Raw genomic sequence first — 24,559 nt, 5'->3', positions numbered from 1 at the left:
AGCTTCTATGTATCTATCATCAATTCACCTCTCAAGTCTATATAAACCTCCTCTTAACACAATTTAAAAAGCAAACAAATCAGGTATTATATTTAGGTCAGCTTCACAGAGACCAATCTCACAGAGCCCTGTATGCTCCTGCTCCAACCTCAACTACTGCTTCCTAACCGCACACCTCAACTCACCTCAGCCCCATTCCCTTAGCCCCCATCTGGGGATCAGTCCCACCTCCTCCTGCTTCTTGGTTTACTCCCTCATTTTTGTGAGATACATTCTCACTTGGTTTCCTAAGAAAGGGAACATGGGAGGTAAAATTTGAGATGTTGGGTGTCTAAAAAGTGCCTTTTCACCTTCACATGTGATTGGCTGGGTACAAAACTCCAGGTTGGAAGTTATTTTCCCTCAGAGGTTTGAGGGCATTTTTCTCTCAGCTTTCAGTGTTTCTGTTGAGAAATCCAAGGCTATTTTGATTCTTGACCCTTTGTATAAAACTTGGTTTTTTTTGGGTGGGAGGATGGGTTAGCCTGGTGATGGGTATTAAAGAGGGCACGTTCTGCATGGAGCACTGGGTGTTATACACAAACAATGAATCATGGAACACTATATCAAAAACTAATGATGTAATGTATGGTGATTAACATAACAATAAAATTTTTTTTAAAAAACTTGTTTTTTTTCTCCCTGGAAGTTTCTAGATTTTTCTCTTCATCCCTAAAGTTGTACAATCATATTTAATAATGTGCATTGGTGTGGGTCTACTCTGATTCACAGTGCTAGGCACTCAATGGGCTCCTTCAATCTGGAATTCAGGTCCTCCAATTCTGAGGAAAATTTTAAACTATTTAATTGATCATTTCCTCTCTGCTATTTTTTCTATTCTCTTTTTCTGGAATTCCTATTATTTGGATATTATATTTTGCAGACTGGTCCACTTAATCTTCTTATCTATTTCTTATGCAGTCTCTCTTATTTTACATCTCTCCCATTTTACGGAGTATCTTAACTTCATATTCCATCTTTCTATTGAATCTTACATATCTGCTCTCATAGTTTTTAACTTCAAAGAGCAATTTTTGTTGTTCTTGGAATGTTCTTTTTTTAATAGCTGTTCTTATTTGGCAGATGAAATGTCTGGTCTCTTTGAGAATATTAACACTTGCATTTAAAAGTTCTTTTCTCCTTTATTATCCTCATTTCCTCCTTCCAAAAAAGCTTTCTTCCTGGGTTGCTTTGACTTATTTTCTCCCCCCAGATTTGAAGCTTTTATCAAATGTCTAATGATTATTGGCTACTAGTTCCTGAAATAGTATTTTATATGTTCATCTCTAAAACAAGATCAAAAAGCTAGGAAGTGTCATCTCCTCCCATACCTTTCCTGATCTTCCTAGTGATTCCCACTATCATAGCATTTTGTACATTAGAGTGAAATTATATGTTGTGGGGGCCTGGGTGGCTCAGTTGGTTAAAGCGACTGCCTTCGGCTCAGGTCACGATCCTGGAGTCCCGGGATCGAGTCCCGCATCGGGCTCCCTGCTCGGCAGGGAGTCTGCTTCTCCCTCTGACCCTCCCCCCTCTCATGTGCTCTCTCTCTCTCATTCTCTCTGTCTCAAATAAATAAATAAAATCTTTAAAAAAAAAAAAAGAAAGAAAGAAATTATATGTTGTGTCTGACTTGTAATAAGCTACAAACTTCTCTGGGAGAGAGAATGTGCCTTATTTTTCAACCCCTGGTACAATGCCTGGCACACATTAAGAACTCAATAATTGCTAGATGATCTGAACTAGTAAAGACTAAATTTGCTCATTTTTCTCAAATGTAGAGTCATCCTAGTCTATGCAACAGTTGAATATAATCTCAATTTCCAAACCATATAGAATTCATCCTGACAACATGGAGAAGAGGTGGACATCAGTTATAAAATTTAGACAGTGCTGGGGTGTGATGGTGGCTCAGTTGGTTAAGTGTCCAACTCTTGGTTTTGGCTCAGGTCATGATCTCAGGGTTATGAAACTGAGCCCCATGACAGGCTCCATGCTCAGCGGGGAGTCTGCTTGAGATTCTCTTGCCCTCTACCCCTCTCCACCTTGCTCATGCTCTCTTTCTCTCTAAAATAAATAAATAAATCTTTAAAATTTAGACAGTGCTTTATAGTTTATAAAGATAATATCTTTAATATTTCATTTAATAATATCTAATATCTCATTTAATATTACAGGTACCTAAAAAGCAGCTCCCATTACCCCCATTTTATTTTTGCTAACCTCCTTTTCAAAAAGACCTACTCGGAGTTAATACACTAAAAGTGCTTGATCACATACCTGAAAACTAACCATATCCCAAAATCCATCCAGATCTGTACAGGTAGTCTCCTTTTCACCTCGTTTATATTCACAATTGTCCACCAGTCCTTCAAACTGCTTGAACCTTTCTTTCATAAGGAGTCTTGTTTGCCCAACTGCTGTGCGAATAAGATCTTTAGCTAAAGGAAATATGAGGTTTTTAAAAGTTAAAGGACAAAACTGGACCTTTATTGCCAGCCCACCAGATGATAAGAAGACCTCACTGTAAATACCTCGGGCTTACAGAATCAAATTCTTACCTTAGTAAAACAAAAAATATCACTACAAAACTTTGTTTTACAAATACTGAGCATTCACTATCTGCTTCAATTCATGCTAAAAATTAGCAATATTCATTCTCATACATACTTCTGCACAATCAACAGCACTCTACCTTTCCTTGTGTTTAATAAGAATTCAACCACAAACAACCCATCACACATCAGTATCTATGAAACACTTCACACTGATAAAACACAAATGATTTTTTTTTCTCAACAGCTTCCCCAAATAAGTAAGATTAAGGAACTTCCCTGAAAATCTGTTCCATATTGATTTAGGTAACTTTCATTCAGAAAAATATTTTTGTTTAATTAGACAATACCAGTTACAGATGTCACTCATAGTTATATCAATCTAATAATGGGCAAATGTCTAATTTTTAGCAATAACAATCAATATTCTAATTACTTATATCTTTTAAATCATGTCCATTTTAGTACAGAGATAGCAGCAAACATATGTTGAGATATGAAAAATTCTTGCTGCTTTGAATAACAATGTAACCAATTCAGTTAGACAACCCTAGATCATTGTTTTGGATAAATATAACCATATTTAAAAAACCAAAACTAAAACAAAAAAAATATAAATGTTCCGTCACCATCATCTGGAATGTCCAATTCAAGCTTCCTGTCCCACTCAAGGCAGTGCGAAGTTAATTTCTCAGTTTCTGACTGAAGAATATTTCTAAAATTAGGACATACATTTCAGTTTTACAAATGTTTCTCATACTAATACCTAAGTATTAGCATTATGATACACGTAACATTAGGAAGGTATAAAAGATGGTCATAATGTTAATTTTTCAGAGTTGATGCTGATTTTATGAACTGTGATTCATTAAAATCCACAAATACAAGTTGATACCCTGTGTCCCTCTTTCTACACCTAAAACTTATGCAAATTGTTAATGCTAAGAGCCCACTTTTCACACTAATATTTCCAATTTCTTCCAGTCTTAGACTTTACAGAATCAGATGTTCCTTACTTCTCTGTTATTAGTTCTCTGTTATTGACCATGGAACTAAGATCAACCCAACTCTCAAGAGTAAGCTGAAGCTAAAAACTGTAAGTATGAAATTACAGTGATAGAGCCTTACAGATTCTCTGTAATTATTTAGGCTGTGCTTGCTACTCCAAAGGCAGTGGTTCTCAAGAGGGGTCAATTTTGTCCCCTCGGACACATCTGTCAATGTCTAGAGGCATTTCTGTGTCATGAACTGGAGGAGCGCTACTGGCCAAGGATGTTACCAAACAACCTACAATGCAGAAGATGGTCCCCACAACAATTATCTGGTCTAAGATATCAATAGTGCCAAGGTTAAGAAACACTGGCCTAAGGTAAACTTAATCTGTTTCTTTATAAAAAGCAACCTCACAGGAGAAACTGTGGATAGTTTTTGTTTCTTAAAAGAAAACTTTACCTATTTATATCTCATGGCATGACAGAGGATGAATTAATTTATGAGAAAAGAGACCCGGCTTAGATCTGACATTATTTAGTTGGGTAAATTGCTTTTTATCTCAATGTCTCATAGTTGAAAACACAATGGATTAGCTAATCACTAAAATCCTTTACAATTCTAAAATTTCATGCCCTAAAAATAATTGAAGTGGCTTTCAAACATACAAAAAGATATTCATAATAGAATAAATATTAAGACTACAGGCAAGAGAGTATTTCTTATCTACTTTATTGGCAAAGCTCAAAAAATTGTTAACATTGTATTGGAAAAGGTATGAGAATATTCTTCCTACATTCATTCATGAATAATAGTATGGGAGCGCCTGGGTGGCTCAGTTGTTAAGCATCTGCCTTTGGCTCGGGTCACGGTCCCAGGGTCCTGGGATCGAGCCCTGCATTGGGCTCCCTGCTCGGCGGGAAGCCTGCTTCTCCCTCTCCCACTCCCCTTGCTTGTGTTCCCTCTCTCGCTGTCTCTCTGTCAAAAAAATAAATAAAATCTTGGGGGGAAAAAAAAAAGAATAATAGTATGGGGGCTGGCTCAGTCAGTTAAGTGTCTGACTCTTGATTTCGGCTCAGGTCATGATCTCGGGGTTGTGAGATGAACCCTGCTTAAGAGTCTCGCTCTCCCTCTCCCTCTGCCCCTTGCTTACACACATGCTCAGTCTCTCTCAAAAAAAAAAAAAAAAAAAGAGAGAAAGAATAACAACATGTACATAAATATGTATGTGTGCATGCCTGCACGTGAACTATAATTTGGAAAATTTAAATACTGACTGGATATTTTATGACATTAAGTAATTATGATTATGTTAACACAATAAGTATTATGGTTATGTTAATAGGAGTCTTTAACTTTGAAAAATACCTACAGAAATATTTATGAAGTGATATGATTATCTGGGATTTTCTTAAAATATCTTGAGTCAGAAGTATGTGGGAATAAATAGGAAACAAGACTGACCATGAGTGATGGGGGTTGTGTACAAGTCCCTGCACTTTCATATAGGTTTTAAATTTTCCACAATAAAAAGCTTAAAAAAAAAAAGAATAGCAGCATGTAATCATTTCCTGTGTAATGTGAAATGTTGGAGTCTTTCTCCAAATGCAGTCCTCTGATTTGTTTCCAAGGCCTATAGGGGACAAAGTTGAGGTTCCCCAAACAGGATGCTTATTTTCACTCTTCACAGTTGGAGAAAAGTAATCGTATCTTATGATTTAGTAGGCCAAAGAGCTTCCTACCATCTCCCACTATCCTTGTTTTGTAAAATAAAGATTAACTTGGTTTCTTTTGTGGGGGGGTGGGAAGTATGAGAAAATAGGAACTGCCCATACCTTGCTGATATATTTTCACATGAGAGAATTGGAAAGTATACAAGGTTGTTCTTTACAGGCTTGAGTGTATTAGTAAAAGACCCAACTCAATATAAATAACCAGCAACAGCAATTTACTACTAAGTAAATTGTGGTACATCTACATAATTGGATACTATATGGTCACTAAACAGACACACATACCCATACCCACAAACAAAACAACAACATGAAAAAGCTCTTTAAGTGTTAAAATGGAATGTCTCCCACAATAAACATTAAATGAAAACAGAATAGTAAGCTATTGTTTGTATAAAAAAAGGAAAAGATATCCATGTCTGTCTCTCTCTATATATATATGTTATCTATCTCTCTGAAAGTTTTCACAAAGCATGAATAACACTTGCTTCCATGGAAGGTTTGAACTGTGAAGTTAGGAGACAGTTGAGAAAGGGCTTCTCACTTGTACCTTTTTCTACCTTTCAAATTAGAACCACATGAATGAAAATACTAGCTACTGAAAAAATAATTAAATTTTAAAAAATAAATGAAAATCACCCAGAGTCTAATTCATCTATTATATTAAGGTTAAAATAGTTTAATTTTGGTTTCAAATAGCTACACATTAATACAAAGTCTTACACTAGGAACAAATGGACAAACCTGAAATATGGCACATCATGGTGGGGCTGAGATATCTGATCTTCATTTATTTCAAGTGATGGGACTTCTTTTATTGTAAGGCCATTTGAAATTTTAGTCGTCTCATCTTTATTTAAGACATGTTCTACAAAGAAAACACCACATATAAATTTCAAAGCAGCAATTTTTTAAATGACATCCCCTACAAAAGACAAATTTTAAAAATCCTTCCATTCTTTTGTTGTTAAATTTTAACATTTTATTTCTGCTTCAATGATTTCATTTACATCTCCTCTAAAATGTGTCAATAATTTCATCTCTTCAAATTTGTATTTATTTCCCCTCTTTCTTCAGTCTGCTTTCTCATTCCAACTCTCTGTCCAGATGTCTTTCCCCACGTTTCCCATTTCTTCTGACCCTGTGGGGTTCTAAGCAAATCTCTGATAAATCACAATCCAGAAGGCAAGTAAAAATTTAATTAAAATACCATACCTTTATTCGAAACTGTTAGAGAACCCAAAGGACACTGTAGTTTATCTGAATCTTGATGTACTGTCTTTGCAGAGTAAGTTTTATATTTTTGCGCCAAAATTTCTTCTGTCACTTCTTGAGTCTTATCACTAAAAACAATAGCAAAAATAAATTTCATGAAGCATGAATCCTATACATCTAATTGAAGGATTTCAAAAGTACACTGCTTTTTAAAAACCAGGAATAAAAATAGAAATGTATAATTTTTTTTTAAGTTTGTTTAATGTCTACACCCAATGTGGGGCTTGAACTCACGACCCCAAGATTCAGAGCTGCATGCTCTTCTGAGTGAGCCAGCCAGGTGCCCCCAGAAATATGTTCATTTCAAAAACAATATATCTATTCCAGGGCAGAAAAATTTAAACAGCTATATAGTGGGGATGTCCCTCTTTACTAATTGTAATGAGGTCTAAAGATTTTGAAAATCTCTTAATGAAACACTTAATAGTCTTGCTGCTGCTGAGCAGTTTGCCAACAGCTAGTCTGCAAAACAGTCTTGCCTTTTAAAGATTCCAAATGATCCCCACTACCTGCCCCCAGCCTCCACTTTGCAAGTTAATCAATTTTGCCTTTAGAGGTAATTTTTCTAAGCAAAAAAACACAAACAAACAAAAACCCATGTCTGAGCTACAGTATTATAGCAATTACTTCTTTCTAAAAATTTATTTCTAAGTGTTATAACAAAGTCACTTATTAAAAGCAATAAAACAAATTGTATCGTGAAAATTATATTAGTAACAATGCATAAGAAATACCAAAACTGTCAAATAGATTATTGTAGCCTTCTGAATAACTTTTTTTAAAAACCAAATTTTCATGATATATAATTAAATTAACTATTTAAATAAGAACTTTTGAAAAGCGCAGACTAAATCTAAGAAAGGCATTTGTTACCCATCTTCGCAAGAAATTCATTATTAACATTACATTCTTACACTTCGGTTTTTAAAGGGGTCCAGGTATAACTGGGTGTCAAGAAAGCATTGGCACTTCTGGGAGTCATAGGTGTTACTTGATAGGTCTTCAGACCATCCAGGGGCTGAAACATAAAATCCTGAGGTGCGAAGGAATTCTTCCCTTTCATTTTTGCAGTATTTGTCTTAGGTAAGTTCTCCGTTTTTTGTAAGACTCCATCTGGATCCATTCCATTTGTTGCACTGGTTTGTGAATCCAAAGTATTTTCTTCACTATTGACTTTAAAAGAAACAACCTAGTTGTGAGTAAACAGAATAGAGTGAGAATTCCTCTTCTGGGTATATATTTGAACAATTTTTACAGGACTGAAAATGTGAAAGCTGAGATATATGTCGCACAAACATAAAGAGACAAAAACAAATACAATGAAATGTATACAAGGAATCAGAAGACCAGCTACACTAAACCATTGCTATGATCCAGAAAGAGAGAGAACCAATCCTCATTATAGGAATAAATAACAGGTTTTAGGTGTCACAACAAATTAAAATATAGGAAAACTAAGGTGGAAAAAATTAATTAATCTAACAAATACAGACCTCTTTTTACTTAGATTATGCTAATAATTACAGTAGTTTCAGAATCAGAAATCCAATGTTTCTTAAATGACTACTATTGTCAAGAACCAAATCCTTTTTGTAAATAATCTAGGATTATTATAAATAACCTTGTCATATGAGCAAAACTATTTTTCAGTGTTACACAATTAGATGAACCATATAAAATGTGAAGCATATTTTCTTTTTCAAGTCAATTTAATTACTTGTTTTTTTTTTTCACTTGAGATATAATTAACATATAACATTATATTAGTTATAAGTATATAATATGAGGGGCGCCTGGGTGGCTCAGTCATTAAGCGTCTGCCTTTGGCTCAGGTCATGATCCCAGGGTCTTGGGATTGAGCCCTGCATTGGGCTCCCTGCTCAGCGGGAAGCCTACTTCTCCCTCTCCCACTCCCCCTGCTTGTGTTCCCACTCTTGCTCTCTCTCTGTTAAATAAATAAATATTTAAAAAGAAAAAAGTATATGATTCAATATTTGTATATATTGTGAAATGATCACGATAAGTCTAGTTAACAACCTTCGCCATACATAGTTAATAGAATTTTTTTTCTTGTGATGAGAACCTTTAAGATCTCTCTTAGCAACTTTCAAACATGCAATACAGAATTATTAACTATAGTCATTATGGGATATAGTACATCCCCAGGACTTACTTATTTTGTAACTGGAAGTTTGTACCTTTTGACCCCCCTCATCCATTTCATGCACTCATTTAAACATAATTTTTAGAAGTTTCTATGTTTCTGATTTTCAACAATTTGTAAACAGAAACCAGAGTATTTCAACCTGGACAAGAATTTAAGGGTGACATTGTCCCTGAGGCCAACATGGCAGTGAAAGTAAAAACCTAGGTTAACCCATAAGGAGGAAATCAATCTTAAGGGAAGAATTATGAGATCCAGCTGCTTGCTTGTGAAGAATTCATCCTATACTGCCTTCCTTGGAGGAGCTAGGTTTGATTCTTATAAGAATTTAGCCAGGTTTCTTACATTCTGGCAGAACTTTTATTTTTAAGGTTAAGGAATTGTAATGTGGATCATAAGCCAAGGAATTGGGCCCTCAAATTGGTGGCTCTTTTTTGAAGACTCTACTAGGCTCTGTGCTAGATGCTATCAGAAATTTAGGTTATTTCATGGGACGCCTGGGTGGCTCAGTCTGTTAAGCATCTGCCTTCAGCTCAGGTCATGATCCCAGGGTCCTGGGATTGAGTCCCACATTGGACTCCTTGCTCAGCAGGGAGCCTGCCTCTCCCTCAGCCTGCTTGTGCTCTCTCTGACAAATAAGTAAATTAAATCTTTAAAAAGAGAAAAAAATTAAAAAGAAATTTTTAAAAGATTTTATTTATTTGAGAGAAAGAGAGACAGCATGAGGGGGGCAGAGGGAGAGAGAGAATCTCAAGCAGACTCCATGCTGAACGTGGAATCTGATGCGGGGCTCAATCCCAGGACCCTGAGATCCTGACCTGAGCTGAAACCAAGAGTCGGATGCTTAACCAACTGTGCCACCCAGCTGCCCCTAGGTTATTTCATTCTTAGAACTACTTTATGTAAAGGGCGCCTGGGTGGCTCAATTAAATGTCTGCCTTCAGCTCAGGTCATGATCCCAGGGTCCTGGGATCGAGCCGCGCATCGGGCTCCCCGCTCAGCAGGAAGGCTGCTTCTCCCTCTCCCACTCTCCCTGCTTGTGTTCCTGTTCTCGCTGTGTCTCTCTCTGTCAAATAAATAAATAAAATCTTTACAAAAAAAAAAGAAAACAAAACTACTTTATGTAAGTATTGCATCTTAGAGATGGGAAAACAAACTCATAACTTGCCCAAGGTTATCTAGCTAATTGGAAGCAGAGACAATATTCAAATTCATGCCTAATGAATCCAAAGTCAAAACATTTCACCCTACTCCATCTTATAGCTTAGTGAATTTCCATGTGAAGGTTTCTGTCAGCTGTGTTCCTGTATTTCTCTATCTCCCGTTAACCAAATTATGCTTTCTCTAGCTATAAAGCTCTGAGGATGTAATACCTGAAAGACAACAACAACAATAAAGCCTTTTGATGCTACCTTATGGCTCAAGACGTTTTAACACACATGTAGCTTAACCCTCTTGAAGCAGTTCTGTATGCTTAATTTCAACTTTATGAAAGTAGTAATGAGATTTTCAAAGTATCTAGAAATAAACAGATGTTTATACTCTACCTTGTCAGGTTTTGTTTCTATCTTTTTGGCAGGTCTTCCTTGATTTGGTGCCTTTCTTTCTGTTTCATAATCTAAAATAAAAGTGAAAAAAGACAACCATTTTGACTAGATGGAAAATGCTGCTTGTAAAGTACTAGGTAATTTGGAAAAGGAAAAAAGGCAACAAAAGGAATGTATATCTTAAAGGATTTTTTGATTAAGAGTCATATTATAAAACGAGATAAAAATAGATGCAACTTCCTGCCAAGTATAGGCCATCTGTTTTCAAAACAAAACCAAGGTTAACACCTTGCCTCTGACTATCAAATACATATTTGTTATAGAAAATTAGGAAAATAAAGAAAAGCACAAAAACCACAATATTTTAAAAAAGAACCCAAGATTACATTACTCAGTAAAAATCACGGTTGTCACTTTAGGGTATGTTTTTCCAGTTTTATCCTAGGTTCACATATTCACATACATATTTTAGGATTGTGATCATACTGGTCAGAATTTCATCTGTTATTCTTTGCCCACTTAATACATCAGGTTCTTTCACAACACTGTTCTTCAACGTTTACATTATATGTTGCCAAATGGATGGGCTGTAATTTATTTGGGCCATTAATTTTTCTCTTTGAAGTGCTGCTAACACCAATTCAGGTACTTCCACCTTTGAGCATCCACTGTGTGTGGGTGCTGAGGCATGGAACCTACCTTAGGAACTGGAATCTCCTATTTCCTAGCCTCTTATTAAGAATCCTACATGATGATTTTTAAAACTGAACACAAAAACCTCAAAGACCAAAACATTCTAGATCGGTCACTGGTCAGAAATAGTTCTTACCATTGGTAGCTCTTGTGTCTGGCTTTCCTGTTGTAGTAGAGGAGACTGTTCTGGCAATCTGCTTTGCTGCTTGAGAGGCTGATCGAGTCATTCTCACCAATGTGGTCATTACAGGCTGTACAACTGTGGGAAAAAATAATCAAACGCTTTTTGTAATTATTACTGTTGTGGCAACATCAGAGCTTATAATGAGATATATAATAAAATAATTGTTAAATTCCTACCTTTTTTCTCTTTGTCCGACACTTTTCTTTCAGAAGTTTGTCTCTGACCAGGTCGGATTGCTCGAATATCACTCCCGTTATTCATCTATTTAAAAGATTAGGTGTTATGTGATTTAATTGCATAATGAATCAAATCGCCACTTTTTTGGGGGGGGGGGATTAGTTTTCAAGTCATTTTATTAATTCAACCATACAAAGACCACCCACCACCTTATCTCTGCCACCCCCACTTTCTTCCAAAGTGGAGCGGAGTAAGAGGAAGAGAAGGATTGAGCAGACCCCATCCCCCAGGAGCCACTTACAAAAGGCGGAGATGGTGGGGGAGGGTGGACACATCACAAAAATAGCAATGGATAAATGAGGGGCAACAGAACTACAAACACAACATAAAGCTGAGGCAGTGGCAGGGAGGGCGGTGGGGGGGCGGATATGGAACACTTCATGAATTTGTGCGTCATCCTTGTGCAGGGGCCATGCTAACCTTCTCTGGATCATTCCAATTTTAGTATATGTGCTGCCAAAGCAAGCACTCAAATTGCCACTTTTTTTATTATTATGTTATGTTAATCACCATACAGTACATCATTAGTTTTTGATGTAGTGCTCATGACTCATTGTTTGTGTATAACACCCAGTGCTCCATGCAATACGTGCCCTCCTTACTGCCACATTTTTTTTCTGTAAATTGACCCCTCATCTGAAATCTGACTATTGTAAATGACCTGGCAAAAAAATCTACTTCCCCAAATAAAATGAGATGAAGAAAAAAGTTTTCCATTATATAAACTTCCTCACAGCTTTAGAATCCTAGACTTTAGAAAATGCTAATAACCTAAGCTATTAAAAATAGCTGACTATAATCTTCTGAGAATCCTTAAACATTCCAGGCTTGTTTTCACTTCAAGACCTTTGAATTGGGTCTAGAAACTTCTCCTGGAGAGAAAGCTCTTTCCCATGGTTCACTCTTCCACTCCTTAAAGACTTCACTTAAGATGCCACCATCTCAGCGAGGCCCTGCTTGACCACCCCAATCAAAATTCCACCTGACACCTACTCTAGTACTCCCCTTCGCCCTTCACTCTTTTTTTTACCTCTGTAATACTTACAACCATCTGACATACTATATACTTATTTTTTTAATTGCCTATCTCACATGTAAGTTCAATGAAAACGAGGAATTTTTTTTATTTTGTTCACTACCATACCTTAGAGAGAAATGTGGTAGTGACTCAAACGTTATTGAATACATGAAATTCAGCTTCCTCACCTGATGAACAGGCATACTATTTTCTTCCTTGCCCACATCACTTTATTTTAGTAATCTTCCTAATAATTTTAATCATATGGTGTTTTGAAGACCCATAAATTTATAACACTCACCCTATGTGCTTTATATCCCTATCTACATTTTATGATGACATGGAATGCATAACAGAAGCCCAGTAAACAAAAGAGTGTGACGCAAGGTTCAGCATACATCTCACAAGGGATGTCAGGCAAAGATATTTTAAGTATTTCCTTAGTAGCCAAGATGATTTTATGTCACCATACCAATAATATTGATTTTGGTACTATTAACTCTAGCAAATTAATCACCACACTTAAAACTGGTATTAGATTAAAAACTAATTTACTATGAGAAAAAAAGTACAATTTGTCATCTTAGTAACAATTACCTACTAACTGTCAACTATACCTTAGTCTGCTCCATTTGGTCTTTGGCCTTTGACCTTGTAATCCGTACAGAAGATGGAACAGCCTTAAAACAGTCAAAGAAAACAAAGTTAAAAAAAAATGAACTGGCACAAGTTTAATTTCATGTCTCTTTATGAAATAAAGTTTCCATTTTATTTTATTTATTTATTTTTTTAAGATTTTATTTATTTATTTGAGAGAGAGAGTGAGAGAGAGAAAGAGCACAAGAGGTGGGAGCGGGAGAGGGAGAAGCAGACTCCCCGCCGAGCAGGGAGCCCGATGTGGGACTCGATCCCGGGACTCCAGGATCATGACCTGAGCCGAAGGCAGTCGCTTAACCATAAAGTTTCCATTTTAAAGTGAAATTTTATCCTTGATCATTTATGGCAAAAAGATACTTGCCAATTTGAATTCCTATTTTTTCTGCTTCTGGCTTGACTTAAATTACATTTAAATTAATAGCTTCAAAACTTACTTCTCAGTGAGCTGAAAGAAGAAATTTCAAGCCATATTTTCCAGTTATTTGAATCCTCATTAATATGATTAGCTGGACATATTTAGAAGGGGGTAGATGAACAGACTAGAGTTTTAGGATCTTTTGTTTTCTGTTTAATGAAAAGATACTGTACAGCTTACTCTCCCAGCTTTGACAGTTTACCTTCAAGTCTCATGATTATGCATTTCTCCACAGTCAATAAGAAAATGGAGACTTGGTCACAAAATGTGGAAAAAATCTAGCATGAGAAAGGCTGATTAAAAAGTGGCAAGATGGGGCTCCTGGGTGGCTCAGTTGGTTAAGCAACTGCCTTCGGCTCAGGTCATGATCCCGGAGTCCTGGGATCGAGTCCCGCATCAGGCTCCCGGTTCAGTGGGGAGCCTGCTTCTCCCTCTGCCCTCTCCCCTCTCATGCTGTTTCTCTCTCTCTCTCTCTCAAATATATAAATAAATAAAATGTTTAAAAAAAAAAAGTGGCAAGATATTTATCAACTATGTAAAATGTCTTAGACATAATCAGATTTTTCCCCTAGATGAGAAGTCATTTTCTTCTCCAAATCTCAGGGAAAATCTAGTGCTAAAGAAATTAGGCTTTTCTCTAGATTGCAAGGCCACCAGAATTCAACAATGGCCATCTAAATAAAATAAAAAACATTTATTGGTGAATCTTATTACTTAACACCTTGATGGGTCTCTTGTTCCCCCTACACACACTATATTTTTTTAAGTTTTTAATTTTATTTCCAGCATAGTTAACATACTGTGTTATATTAGTTTCAGGTATATAATATAGTGATTCAACAATTCCATACATCATCCTGTGCTCATCATGACAAGTGTGCTCCTTAATCCCCATCACCTGTTTGACCCCCTTCCCTCACCCACCTCTCCTCTGGTCACTACCAGTTTGTTCTCTAGAGGTAAGAGTCTGTTCCTTCATTTGTTTGTCTCTCTCTTTTCCTTTGTCCATTTGTTTCCCCTACATATATTTTTAACGTATTTTTAAATAGTTGTCTATAGTTTAGACCAATGATTGGTATCCTATCTCAAAAAGCCAGCTTAAATCTAACCCCTTCTAAGAGGTCTTCTTTGATGTTCCTCCAAACATAAATAATCTCTCCCTCCTCTAATATATAGAATATATTTATCTATATCATTCCACCTGAACACTATTGTATTAATTTTGGGTCCCTTCCACCTTATCCTAAGGTCATACACAAATAATAATCAAATAATCAAAGATCTGTTTAAATAAATCAATGAGATGCGTGACGCCCAGAAAAATAGGCAGTATTCAATAAGCCTTTATATTATTCAATTTGTATTAAATCAGGAATGAGTACACAGTCTAAGATCTTTTATACACATCTTAAAATAGCAAATCACCAGTGACTAAGTTACAAATCCCACTGCCCCGGTTCAAACTTCATCCTTCTTGACTCACTGACCATTTTCTTTAGATCACCCACCCTTCTATGATGGGTTTCAGTACTCTAGCCACTCAGACCAGTCCTCCTCAGTCAATCACTGGAACCTGACTTCTGCCCACTGTTCTCCTATCTCAAGAATCTATAAACTACATCAAGAGACCTGATTTTCATCTTCTGAGTTACTATTATGTCATTCCCATCTCCTACCAACTAGTTAAATTAATAAAGAGAGTTAGGGGAAGTGGTTATTCTAGTTATTTAATCTCTTAAAGAAAATTCCAGTTAAAAGAACTATTCCTCTGTATCAAATTAGGATAGTAAATTTACCTTTTTTGGCTCAGCTTTCATAGTAGTCTGGTTTGATAACAGAAAACAAGGCATATCAGGTCTATAAAGACCCACTTTAAATACTCCTCGTTTAGCTTTCTCTCTCTGCTCTTTCAATTTCTGAAGCTGCTTTTCTTCTTTGTATTTTTGGAGCATTTGCTTTCGTTGATCACCTAGAACAGTTTTCCTTGACCCTAGGCAGAAAAAACCCACAGTACATAATACATTTCAGAAAAAAAGTTAGGCAAATGTCTTAACTTCTAACTTCAACTGCTGTTGAGAAATGCTTTCAGTAACTTTTGTTAATTCCTTAGCACTCTAACCACAAGTTATTTCAACCCCTATTCTTTTAAAATTTGTATTTCTTTTGCCTGTCTTTTCAAATATTTATTAACTGCTTGCTACACACTAAGCATGTATTACTTCACTTTTGAATTAATGAGCTTGTATGAGAGCCAACCTCCAAGCTGACACCAATGATTCTCACCTCCTGGCAATGATGCCCATGTGTCATCCCTGCCCACACTCAATAGGGCTGACCTGGATAACCAACAAAGGACTGAGAAATGATGGAGTGTGACTCCCAAGACTGGGTCATTAAGGGCACTAAAGCATTTGCCTTGCCCCCTCTTGGGTCACTTGCTCTGATGGAAGCCAGTGGCCTTGTAAAATCTTATGGGGACTCGAATGGCCCTATAAAGGTGTCTACATGACAAGGTTCTAAGGCCTCCTGCCAAAAGCCGACATCAACTTGCCAGTCATGTGAATGAGTCATCTTGGAAGCAGATCATCCAGTCTGAGTCAAGTCTGCAGATGCATCCCCAGACGACATCTTGACCGCAACATCCAGAACCACCCACTTAAGCTGCACCCAAATTCCTGCCCCTCAACAATTGTGTGCAATAATAAATGTTTATTGTTTTAGGCCACCAAGTTTTAGGTTAACAAATACCCCAATATTAGGGCTACCAGTCAGTTTCTTTAGTTCAACTTAGGTTTCCACCTACATACTGTTTGTTTTAACTGGTTTTGGGAAGTATGAGGAGCTATGTGCAAGACATGCTTAGGCAGTAGGAATAAGAGAATTTCTGCCCTTGAAGGGCTCACAGCATCCTGGAGAAATGAACAGTTTCAGTCTGGTTTAGTATGAAACAAATAGAATGCACACAATAGAGAATCAGAATAAATCTCCATGTGGGAAGATCAGGAAATGCTCCTCAAAAAGAGAATACCTGAAAAAGGTTCTGAAGAATGAGTCTATGTTTACCTGCTGGGAAAGGATTAAAAATAATTCAGGAGGATAACCACCCAACCAAGTAAATTTACTAAAAAAAGAAGTATGTACTTAAAATGGGTAGATTTTTTATGCCATGTAAATTACACCTCAATAAAGTTGTTAAAAAAGAAAAAAAGCCAGAAAACAGAACATGCAAAAGCACAGGTGCTGAAATGGTTAACTGACAAAACCTCTGTATCCTCAACTTCTTCTCTAAATGTTCTCTTCATCTCTTGATCTAACTGAAACCTGGCTCTCCCTGAAGACAGTCTCCCCAACCTCTCCCATGGTTGACTGTTTTTTTCCTCTCACAATGGTGCTATCACTGGACCTAAAGAGGAGAGGTGTCCTCATCGCTGCTTCCCAGTGATTCCCTCCTCATCACTAAAAGATCCCACCTTTACATTTCATGTCATCAGATCACACTATCCAGTACCCCAGTTTGTCGTCTATAGACCCTCCAGGTTTCCTCTCATCCCTTGAAGGCGTTAGCTCCCAGCTCACTGTCACTGTCTCCGTCACTATCATTGTATAAATCTTGATGACCCCTCCAATACCCGGGCTTCTCAGTTCTTAGGCTTTCTTCCCTTCTATGCCAGTATTTCAACCTTGCTCACGTTGTGACACACGTAAAAGATAATATTTACATACCACACTGGAACAAACAGAGAGATTTGCTTATGACCAAACACAACCAGCCAGAGAGAGATCTCTGACCAACCCACGTCCTCCCAGAAACGCCAGTACTTTGTCACACCTGTATTCATTTGTAACACAATTGGCACCCTACTTCTCATGCTATGGTCCTACTGAAAAAAGCTAGTCAGTTGTCTTACAGAATGTCCTGCACTGTACATTTGTTTGTCTGCTTTCTCACGTTTTTTATTCATTCCTCTAGCCTTCATGTTTTCTATCAACTGGAAATTATATCTAAGGTTTTGATTAGACTCAAGCTCAACTTTTGGGGCAAGACTATGTCCTGAGTGGTGCTGCCGAAAACCTTGGAGTCATCCTGACTCTTCTTTATCAACCCTACATCCAATCCATTAGGAAATCCTATTGGTCCAATCTTCTAAGTATATCCAGAATGCAACCAGCTATCTTTAATGCTACCACTTCAATCAGCCATCAACTAAATTATTGCAATAGTCTCCCACTTGGGTTTTCCTGAGGCCATGCTTGCCACCCTACAATCTACTCACAATACAGCAGCCAAAGTGATGCTTCTAAGACATAAATCAAATTTACATAAACACCTATTAATCCCTTAATGGCTTCTCATTTCACTCAGAGTAAAAGCCAAAGTCCTTATGATGTCCCCTGAGGGCTCCAGGGATGGGAGCTACCCCTTATTCATTCTTCTCTAGCCATGCTTGCCTACTTGCTTTCTCCGGAACACACCAGGCTCACTCTCACTTCTAGTCCTTTGCAAATGGAAAATAAACCAGATATTTTAATAGCATACTGAAAAGGTTAGACTTTGATTTGAGATTTTGGTCAAGGAATAGAGCATTTGAGAGGGCAAGAGAAGAGGCAAGGAGATGACTTAGGAGTCATAACATAACTGCTTCCCAGACAAAAAAATGTCTAGTTACTCCTTGAAAAGCCATCCTCTTTCATTCTATGACCCCATTTTCATTTCCTCCCAACTCGTAAGAGATGTTGCTCTTTACTTTCTCCCCTTCAACTACCAGCCCATTTCCTCTGACCTTCAAACATGCATGGATCACATCATCTCAAAAACAAAAACAAAATCCTATAACACTTTATCTAATTCTTTTCTCTCACTTTCCTTTAGAATCACAAACATGATAAATCCAGAAGAAATCTTCTAGCCCAATACTCTCATTTACAGAACTAATTAGGCTTAAATATATAGGGTGTCTTGTAAGTGCCACATATTACACTGGTCCTGGAAACAATAAAATTGAAGTAGTGAGAGTTAAAGAACTTAGCAACCCATTTCATTCTCTATAAAACTTCTAAAAAAGACTATCTCTGTCATTTATTCAGCATTTATCCCTGCTTTATTTCACTGCAATCCAGCTCCTAATGCCTGTTATATAAATGCAACTAAATAGGAGTCCAGTGATTCCTTTTGGCAAAATTTGAAAGTCATTTCCCAATTCTCTTCCTACTTGTCTATAGCATCCCTTGCCTTCTAAGACACTCTACTTTTATTTTTATCTTTTGCTGAGATCATTCCTTTCTTCTTTAATTGGTTTTTTCCTTCCTAATGACTACAAGTCCTTTTAGCAAATTGGAAGGGTGAATTCTTTGCTCGTCTGAGAAACGTTCCCATTGATAAGGTATCCTTATTTCTTGGATTCTTCAATCAGTTCTATTTTTAATGCCCCTTATCAATTTCTCTTGTCAATAGTTATCTTATCAAGCTCTAAAAGTAAGAACTTTAGGATTCCTATTAGGCAATATAGATAATACAGTGTTATAATACTCCATAGGTGAATGGCTTTAGCCTAGCCAGGGACTTGCACAGCCTTTACCTTAAACAAATAGCATTTACTTGTAGAAAATACCAAGTTACCTGGAATGATGTTTCAAAACTCCATGCTTCTGTTCAGGGTTTTCATAACCTCAGGTATTAAACCAAATTTTATTTACTCTTCAAAGCATTTAAAGTTACAATAGACCTTTACTTACTTGGCTTGACACTGTCCTTTTCTGGAACAAGCTTTTGAGCTGTCTCATCTAATTCAAGAAGAATTCTACTTTCCAAGGTTGGAATGTTGACATCTTTCAAACCAAAATGTCTATTTCGTTCATATTCCTTATGTCTGTTTTCTTTTTGAGACAGTGATTTTCTATGAGCAATTCTGGTTCTAATCATGTCAATACTTAAATCCTTTCTTTGTCGACTGGCAAAATGTGATGAAGACATCCTATCAGAGGAAAAAAGAGACCAACTTCCATGGATTTTTATTATTTAAAAAATTAAGATTTCAATTCAACTCCTGTCCTATCTCAGAGTCTTTGAAAATAAAAACATTAAAATACAAAAAAAAAAAAAAAAAAGGAATAAGTATGTAACACTAAAGAGAGGGAAGGAAATTATCAAAAGAAAAACAAATTTTTTATTTAGTTCTAAATAGGAATTTGCAGGGCGCCTGGGTGGCTCAGTCGTTAAGCCTCTGCCTTCGGCTCACGTCATGATCCCAGGGTCCTGGGATGGAGCCCCGCATCAGGCTCCCTGCTCAGCGAGAAGCCTGCTTCTCCCTCTCCCTCACTTGTGTTCCCTCTCTTGCTGTGGCTCTCTCTGTCAAATACATAAAATCTTAAAAAAAAAAAGTTTTTTAGGGGCACCTGGGTAGCTCAGTCGTTAAGCATCTGTCTTCGGCTCAGATCGTGGTCCCAGGGTCCTGGGATCGAGCCCCGCATTGGGCTCCCTGCTCAGCAGGAAGCCTGCTTCTCCCTCTCCCACTCCCTCTGCTTGTGTTCCCTCTCTCGCTGTGTCTCTCTCTGTCAAATAAATAAATAATCTTTAAAAAAAATAAACAAACAAAAACTTGCTTGACAGATGACGTGAAGCCCAGGAAGCTACGGTCCAGAATATAAACTAGAGGCATTAGGAAGTTACAAAAATTATAAGCACACTACGCTCTTCAACAAGAATAACTAAGAAAGTCTGCCGGAAAACTCCAGATAAAAGAAAAATCTGCATAAGAAATGCAACAAATTAAAATGTTACATGATTTAAAGCAATCAACAGAGGCTAAAATTGAGAATGCATATGACTTGGATGCCATAAGATTCTTCTTCAAGAGCCATGGGGAAGTGACAAAGGACTGTGTTTTGTTTTCTTTTGTTTTTTAAGTAAACTCTACACCCAACCTGGGCCTCAAGCTCGCTGCTCGCCTAACCCTAACCCGCTACCGGGAGATCAAGAGTCCCACATTCGACCGACTGAGCCAGCAGGCACCCAAGGACTGTGCTTTTCAAGAATCCTCCTCTACTATTTGATTTGTCACCTCCTGCCAAGTATTAATTTGCTGAATATTAAAGAAAAAATAAAACTTATGATTAGTTATTTTAAAATACAGCATAGCATTATACACAGCAGAGAAAGGAAGGTGAGGGAGAAAGAGAACTAACACTAACGTGATATTTAATAATTACTTAAACCCTAAAAGATAGTTTTACTGCCATTATCCAGATGAGGGAAATTAACTGCTCCCGTTAGCACAGCTAAAGTGTAGTGGAGCTGGCATCCCAAGTCAGGCAGCCTGGCTCTTCGCATATATCTAAGCTCTGTTCCTTGATTTGCTGGAGTTTCTTCCAGCTTGAAAATCTAGAAATGCCTTAGTCTTGCTTGTCTAGAAGTTCTCAACCGGGGTGTTTTCAGTTTTCACGGGATCTGAGAAGAGCTACTGGAATTTAATGTTGGGGCTAACAATACTTTGCAGTACCTACTAAATACTGTCCCGCCCCAAAGGCTAATTACGCCCCGGTGGCGAAACGCTGACTACTATATGGGCAAGGGCAACAAATATTTACTCTCCTGGAGGGCTCGTCATCAGCTACAGGAAGGACTTGTAACACGGTCCTAGAGGAGACTCCCCTGACCTGCGTCCAGCCCACCGCCTCCGTCCTCCGACCCTTCCAGAACTTCTACAGAGCGGGCCAGCTCCCTCCCGCCAGCTCCGCAGCACCCACCTACCTGAGGCAGCTTCTGGAGTAAAACCTCAACAGAACTAAAAGTAAAGGAATCCTCTGGGTCTGAAGAACCACTGCCGCCTCCGAAGCAGGAACCCCTACAACCCAGAGCTCCGCAAAATTCAAACTTCCCGCACGGAGCCTCTGATTGGAGGGGTTTTAACCAACACTTCCGGGAAAATGCCCGCCTCTTCCCTTCGAAGAGGCTTGCGATTGGTTTGCTCCTTGCGATATTTGAATTGATTGAAAGGTGAACGGACGGTTCAAAGGATGGGTGTGAGTGGAATGAATGGGCGGGTCTGCAATTGATGAGGGGCGGAGCCTGGGCTCGCGTAACTGGCGTTCGAGTCACCCCTGTTCCCAGGCCCCCAGATAACTGAGAAGGAGCGGAGAGTTTCCAGGGCTTTTTAATGTCCCTATTTAGTCACAAAAATCAGAGAGTTTATTGGACTGTTTTCCTCAACGTTTCAAAGGAAGGAATTAACCCATCAAATTTCTCCTTTAATTGTTTAGTGTCAACTTTCCAAGGGTGCCAGTTTGGTTTGGTTTGGTTTTTATTTTTTTATTTTATTTTTATTTTTATTTTTTAAAGATTTTTTATTTATTTATTTGACAGAGAGAGACACAGCGAGAGAGGGAACACAAGCAGGGGGAGCGGGAGAGGGAGAAGCAGGCTTCCCGCGGAGCAGGGAGCCCGACGCGGGGCTCGATCCCAGGACCCTGGGATCATGACCTGAGCCGAAGGCAGACGCTTAACGACTGAGCCACCCAGGCGCCCCTAGTTCTTTAATATTTTTAAAGACAAAATTCATCAAGGAAGTTGTCTGTGGTTTCTTTGAATGTTTCACAAATTTTAAGCCTACTCAATGTAATATTCTGGCATAGAACATAAATTTATACAATTAAAAAAGGACTTCCCTCAGAAGATTCTTCTCACAGGTCATGATATTCCAGAGTACAATTAGCAAATTTCAAAATTATGTCATTTACTTTTTCAGCTTTTAATGTACAATTTGTTCAATTCTTTTTTTTTTTTTTTTAAGATTTTATTTATTTATTTGACAGAGACACAGAGAGAGAGGGAACACAAGCAGGGGGAGTGGGAGAGGGAGCAGCAGGCTCTCCACTGAGCAGGGAGCCCGACGCGGGGCTCGATCCCAGGACCCTGGGATCATGACCTGAGCCGAAGGCAGACGCTTAACGACTGAGCCACCCAGGCGCCCTTGGTTTGGTTTTTAAGTAGGCTCCACGCCCAGGGGGTAGCCAGCGTGGGGCTTGAATTCAGGACCCTGAGAGCAAGACTTGTGCTGAGATCAAGAATTGGATGCTTAATGACTGAGGCACACAGGTACCCAGCCAGTCTTTTTTTTTTTTCCCTCAATTTTTTTTTAATTGAAGTAAAATTTAAAAACAGCTTTTTTAGTGTAGATTTGATGAGTTTTATTAAGTGTAAAAAGCTGTGTAACCACTACCCAAGAGTTCCTTCAAGCCCCTTTCCAATCTCCCACCTTTTAGACAACCACTCCTCTGATGTCTATCATCATAAAAATAAAGGTGGTAGGTATTCTTTCACACCCACCTTCTTTCATGTTTTCAAGATCCATCCCTATTGTGAGTGAATCAACATTTAGTTGTTTTTATTGTCAAAGAGAATTCAATTGTATATAATTAACAACATGGGTTTGAACTGCATGGGTCCTTTTCTACGTAGTTTTTTTTTTTTTTTAATAAATACAGTACTGTAAATGTATTATCTCTTCTTTATGATTTTCTTAACATTTTCTCTAGCTTACTTTCTTGTAAGAATACAGTATGTAATACCTGTACAAAATATGTTAATCAGCTGTTTATGTTATTGGTAAGGCTTCCTATCAACAATTGGCAATTAGTAAAGTTTTGGGAGAGTCAAAAGTTACACTCAGATTTTCTGCTGTAAGGGGGTTGGAACTCCTAGCCCCCTGTAATGTAAGGATCAACTGAACTTTGCTTACCCATTCACCTACTGATGGACATTTAGATCGGTCCAGTTTTTAGTTATTATTTAAAAAGTTGCTATAAACATTCTTGTACAAATCTTTTTGTGGGCATGTTTTATTTCTCTTGGGGAAATATAGGTGTGGAATATCTGGGTCGTTGAAGGTAAGCTTAATTTTATAAGAAATTGATAAGCAGTTTTCCAAAATGACTGGACCATTTTACACTCCCACTTGTGATGTATAAGAGCCCCAGTTGTTCCACATGCTTGCTTAACATTTGGAGTCATCACTCTAATTTTAACCCCTCTAATGGAGGAGAAAGGCAGGCAGGGACAAAGCCCCCTCTCCCCTCAAGAGGAAACTACCCTTAAAAGGATTTTACACCACACTGGAAGGAGCCCTCCACCTTTTCCCACGTGAACAACTACCTAATAAATGGGTGCGTGGACAAAAACCTGGTTGGGTGACAGGAGTATGGAGCATTAATCAGATTAAAACAGCCCTCCAACATTCTCATAAAAACCTCTCGTCTTAGAAAGTCTGGTGGCAACCCTTTTGGGTCCCCTCCCTCTTGGGGAGCTTTGTACTATCATTCAATAAGCTTCGCTGTGCTGCCCACCACTCTTTGCCTGGCCTACCTCTTCATTCTTCAAAGCAGCATGACCAAGAACCATGGGAAAGATTTCTTTTCAGGAAAAGAAATCCTGAAACACCTCTAGTAGGTGTGAAATGGTATTGAGTTTTAATTTTGTAGTTCCCCAATGTCTAATGATGAAGAGCAGTTTTTCATGTACTTATTGACTATTTTTACATTTTGTGAAATATGTCTTCAAATCTTTTGCCTGTTTTCTTTGTTCGTTTTTGTTTTTTTTTTAAAACTGGGGGAACAGAAACCAGCTAAGTGATTTTTTTTTTAAGATTTTATTTATTTATCTGGGAGAGAGAGAGAGAGCACAAGACAGGTAGAGAGGCAGACGGAGAAGCAGACTCCCCGCTGAGCGAGGAGCCCACGCAGGACTCAATCCCAGGACCCTGGGATCATGACCTGAGCTGAAGGCAGACGCTTAACTGACTGAGCAACCCAGGCGCCCCTTTTGCCTGTTTTTAAAATTGGGGGTTATCGTTTTAAATTTGGTTGTCTTTATTTATTTTTTTAAAGATTTTATTTATTTATTTGACAGAGAGAGACGCAGTGAGAGGGAACACAAGCAGGGGGAGTGGGAGAGGGAGAAGCAGGCTTCCCACTGAGCAGGGAGCCAGATGTGGGGCTCGATCCCAGGACCCGGGGGGCGCCTGGGTGCCTCAGCCGTTAAATTTGGTTGTCTTTAAAGTA

The 24,559-nt window shown here is 38.0% G+C and overlaps 1 protein-coding gene and 1 non-coding gene across 2 annotated transcripts in view; both read right to left on the bottom strand.

Moving 5' to 3' along the window:
- DLGAP5 (DLG associated protein 5) overlaps positions 1–21,517 on the bottom strand; it is a 38,486-nt gene extending 16,969 nt beyond the window's left edge. Inside the window, exons 1-12 of the mRNA XM_034992953.1 lie at positions 21,255–21,517; positions 19,241–19,479; positions 15,304–15,497; positions 13,053–13,115; positions 11,357–11,441; positions 11,133–11,255; positions 10,304–10,374; positions 7,507–7,781; positions 6,533–6,660; positions 6,062–6,185; positions 3,224–3,309; positions 2,320–2,480 (exon numbers count right to left, since the gene is read on the bottom strand). Of these exons, the coding sequence (XP_034848844.1) occupies positions 2,320–2,480; positions 3,224–3,309; positions 6,062–6,185; positions 6,533–6,660; positions 7,507–7,781; positions 10,304–10,374; positions 11,133–11,255; positions 11,357–11,441; positions 13,053–13,115; positions 15,304–15,497; positions 19,241–19,478 (1,548 nt within the window). The 5' untranslated portion in view covers position 19,479; positions 21,255–21,517. The remainder of the gene's footprint in view (positions 1–2,319; positions 2,481–3,223; positions 3,310–6,061; positions 6,186–6,532; positions 6,661–7,506; positions 7,782–10,303; positions 10,375–11,132; positions 11,256–11,356; positions 11,442–13,052; positions 13,116–15,303; positions 15,498–19,240; positions 19,480–21,254) is intronic.
- LOC118002786 lies at positions 11,780–11,886 on the bottom strand. The gene has a single exon (XR_004677161.1). It is a non-coding gene; the product is annotated as a U6 spliceosomal RNA (small nuclear RNA).
- Positions 21,518–24,559: the final 3,042 nt, after the last annotated feature.

The sequence above is a fragment of the Mirounga leonina genome, unplaced genomic scaffold, assembly GCF_011800145.1.
Source record: "Mirounga leonina isolate KUSES-001 unplaced genomic scaffold, KU_Mleo_1.0 Mir_82, whole genome shotgun sequence".
Lineage (NCBI taxonomy): Eukaryota > Metazoa > Chordata > Mammalia > Carnivora > Phocidae > Mirounga > Mirounga leonina.
The sequence above is the reverse complement of the archived record's forward strand: the minus strand, read 5'-3'. Positions and strand labels throughout refer to the sequence as shown.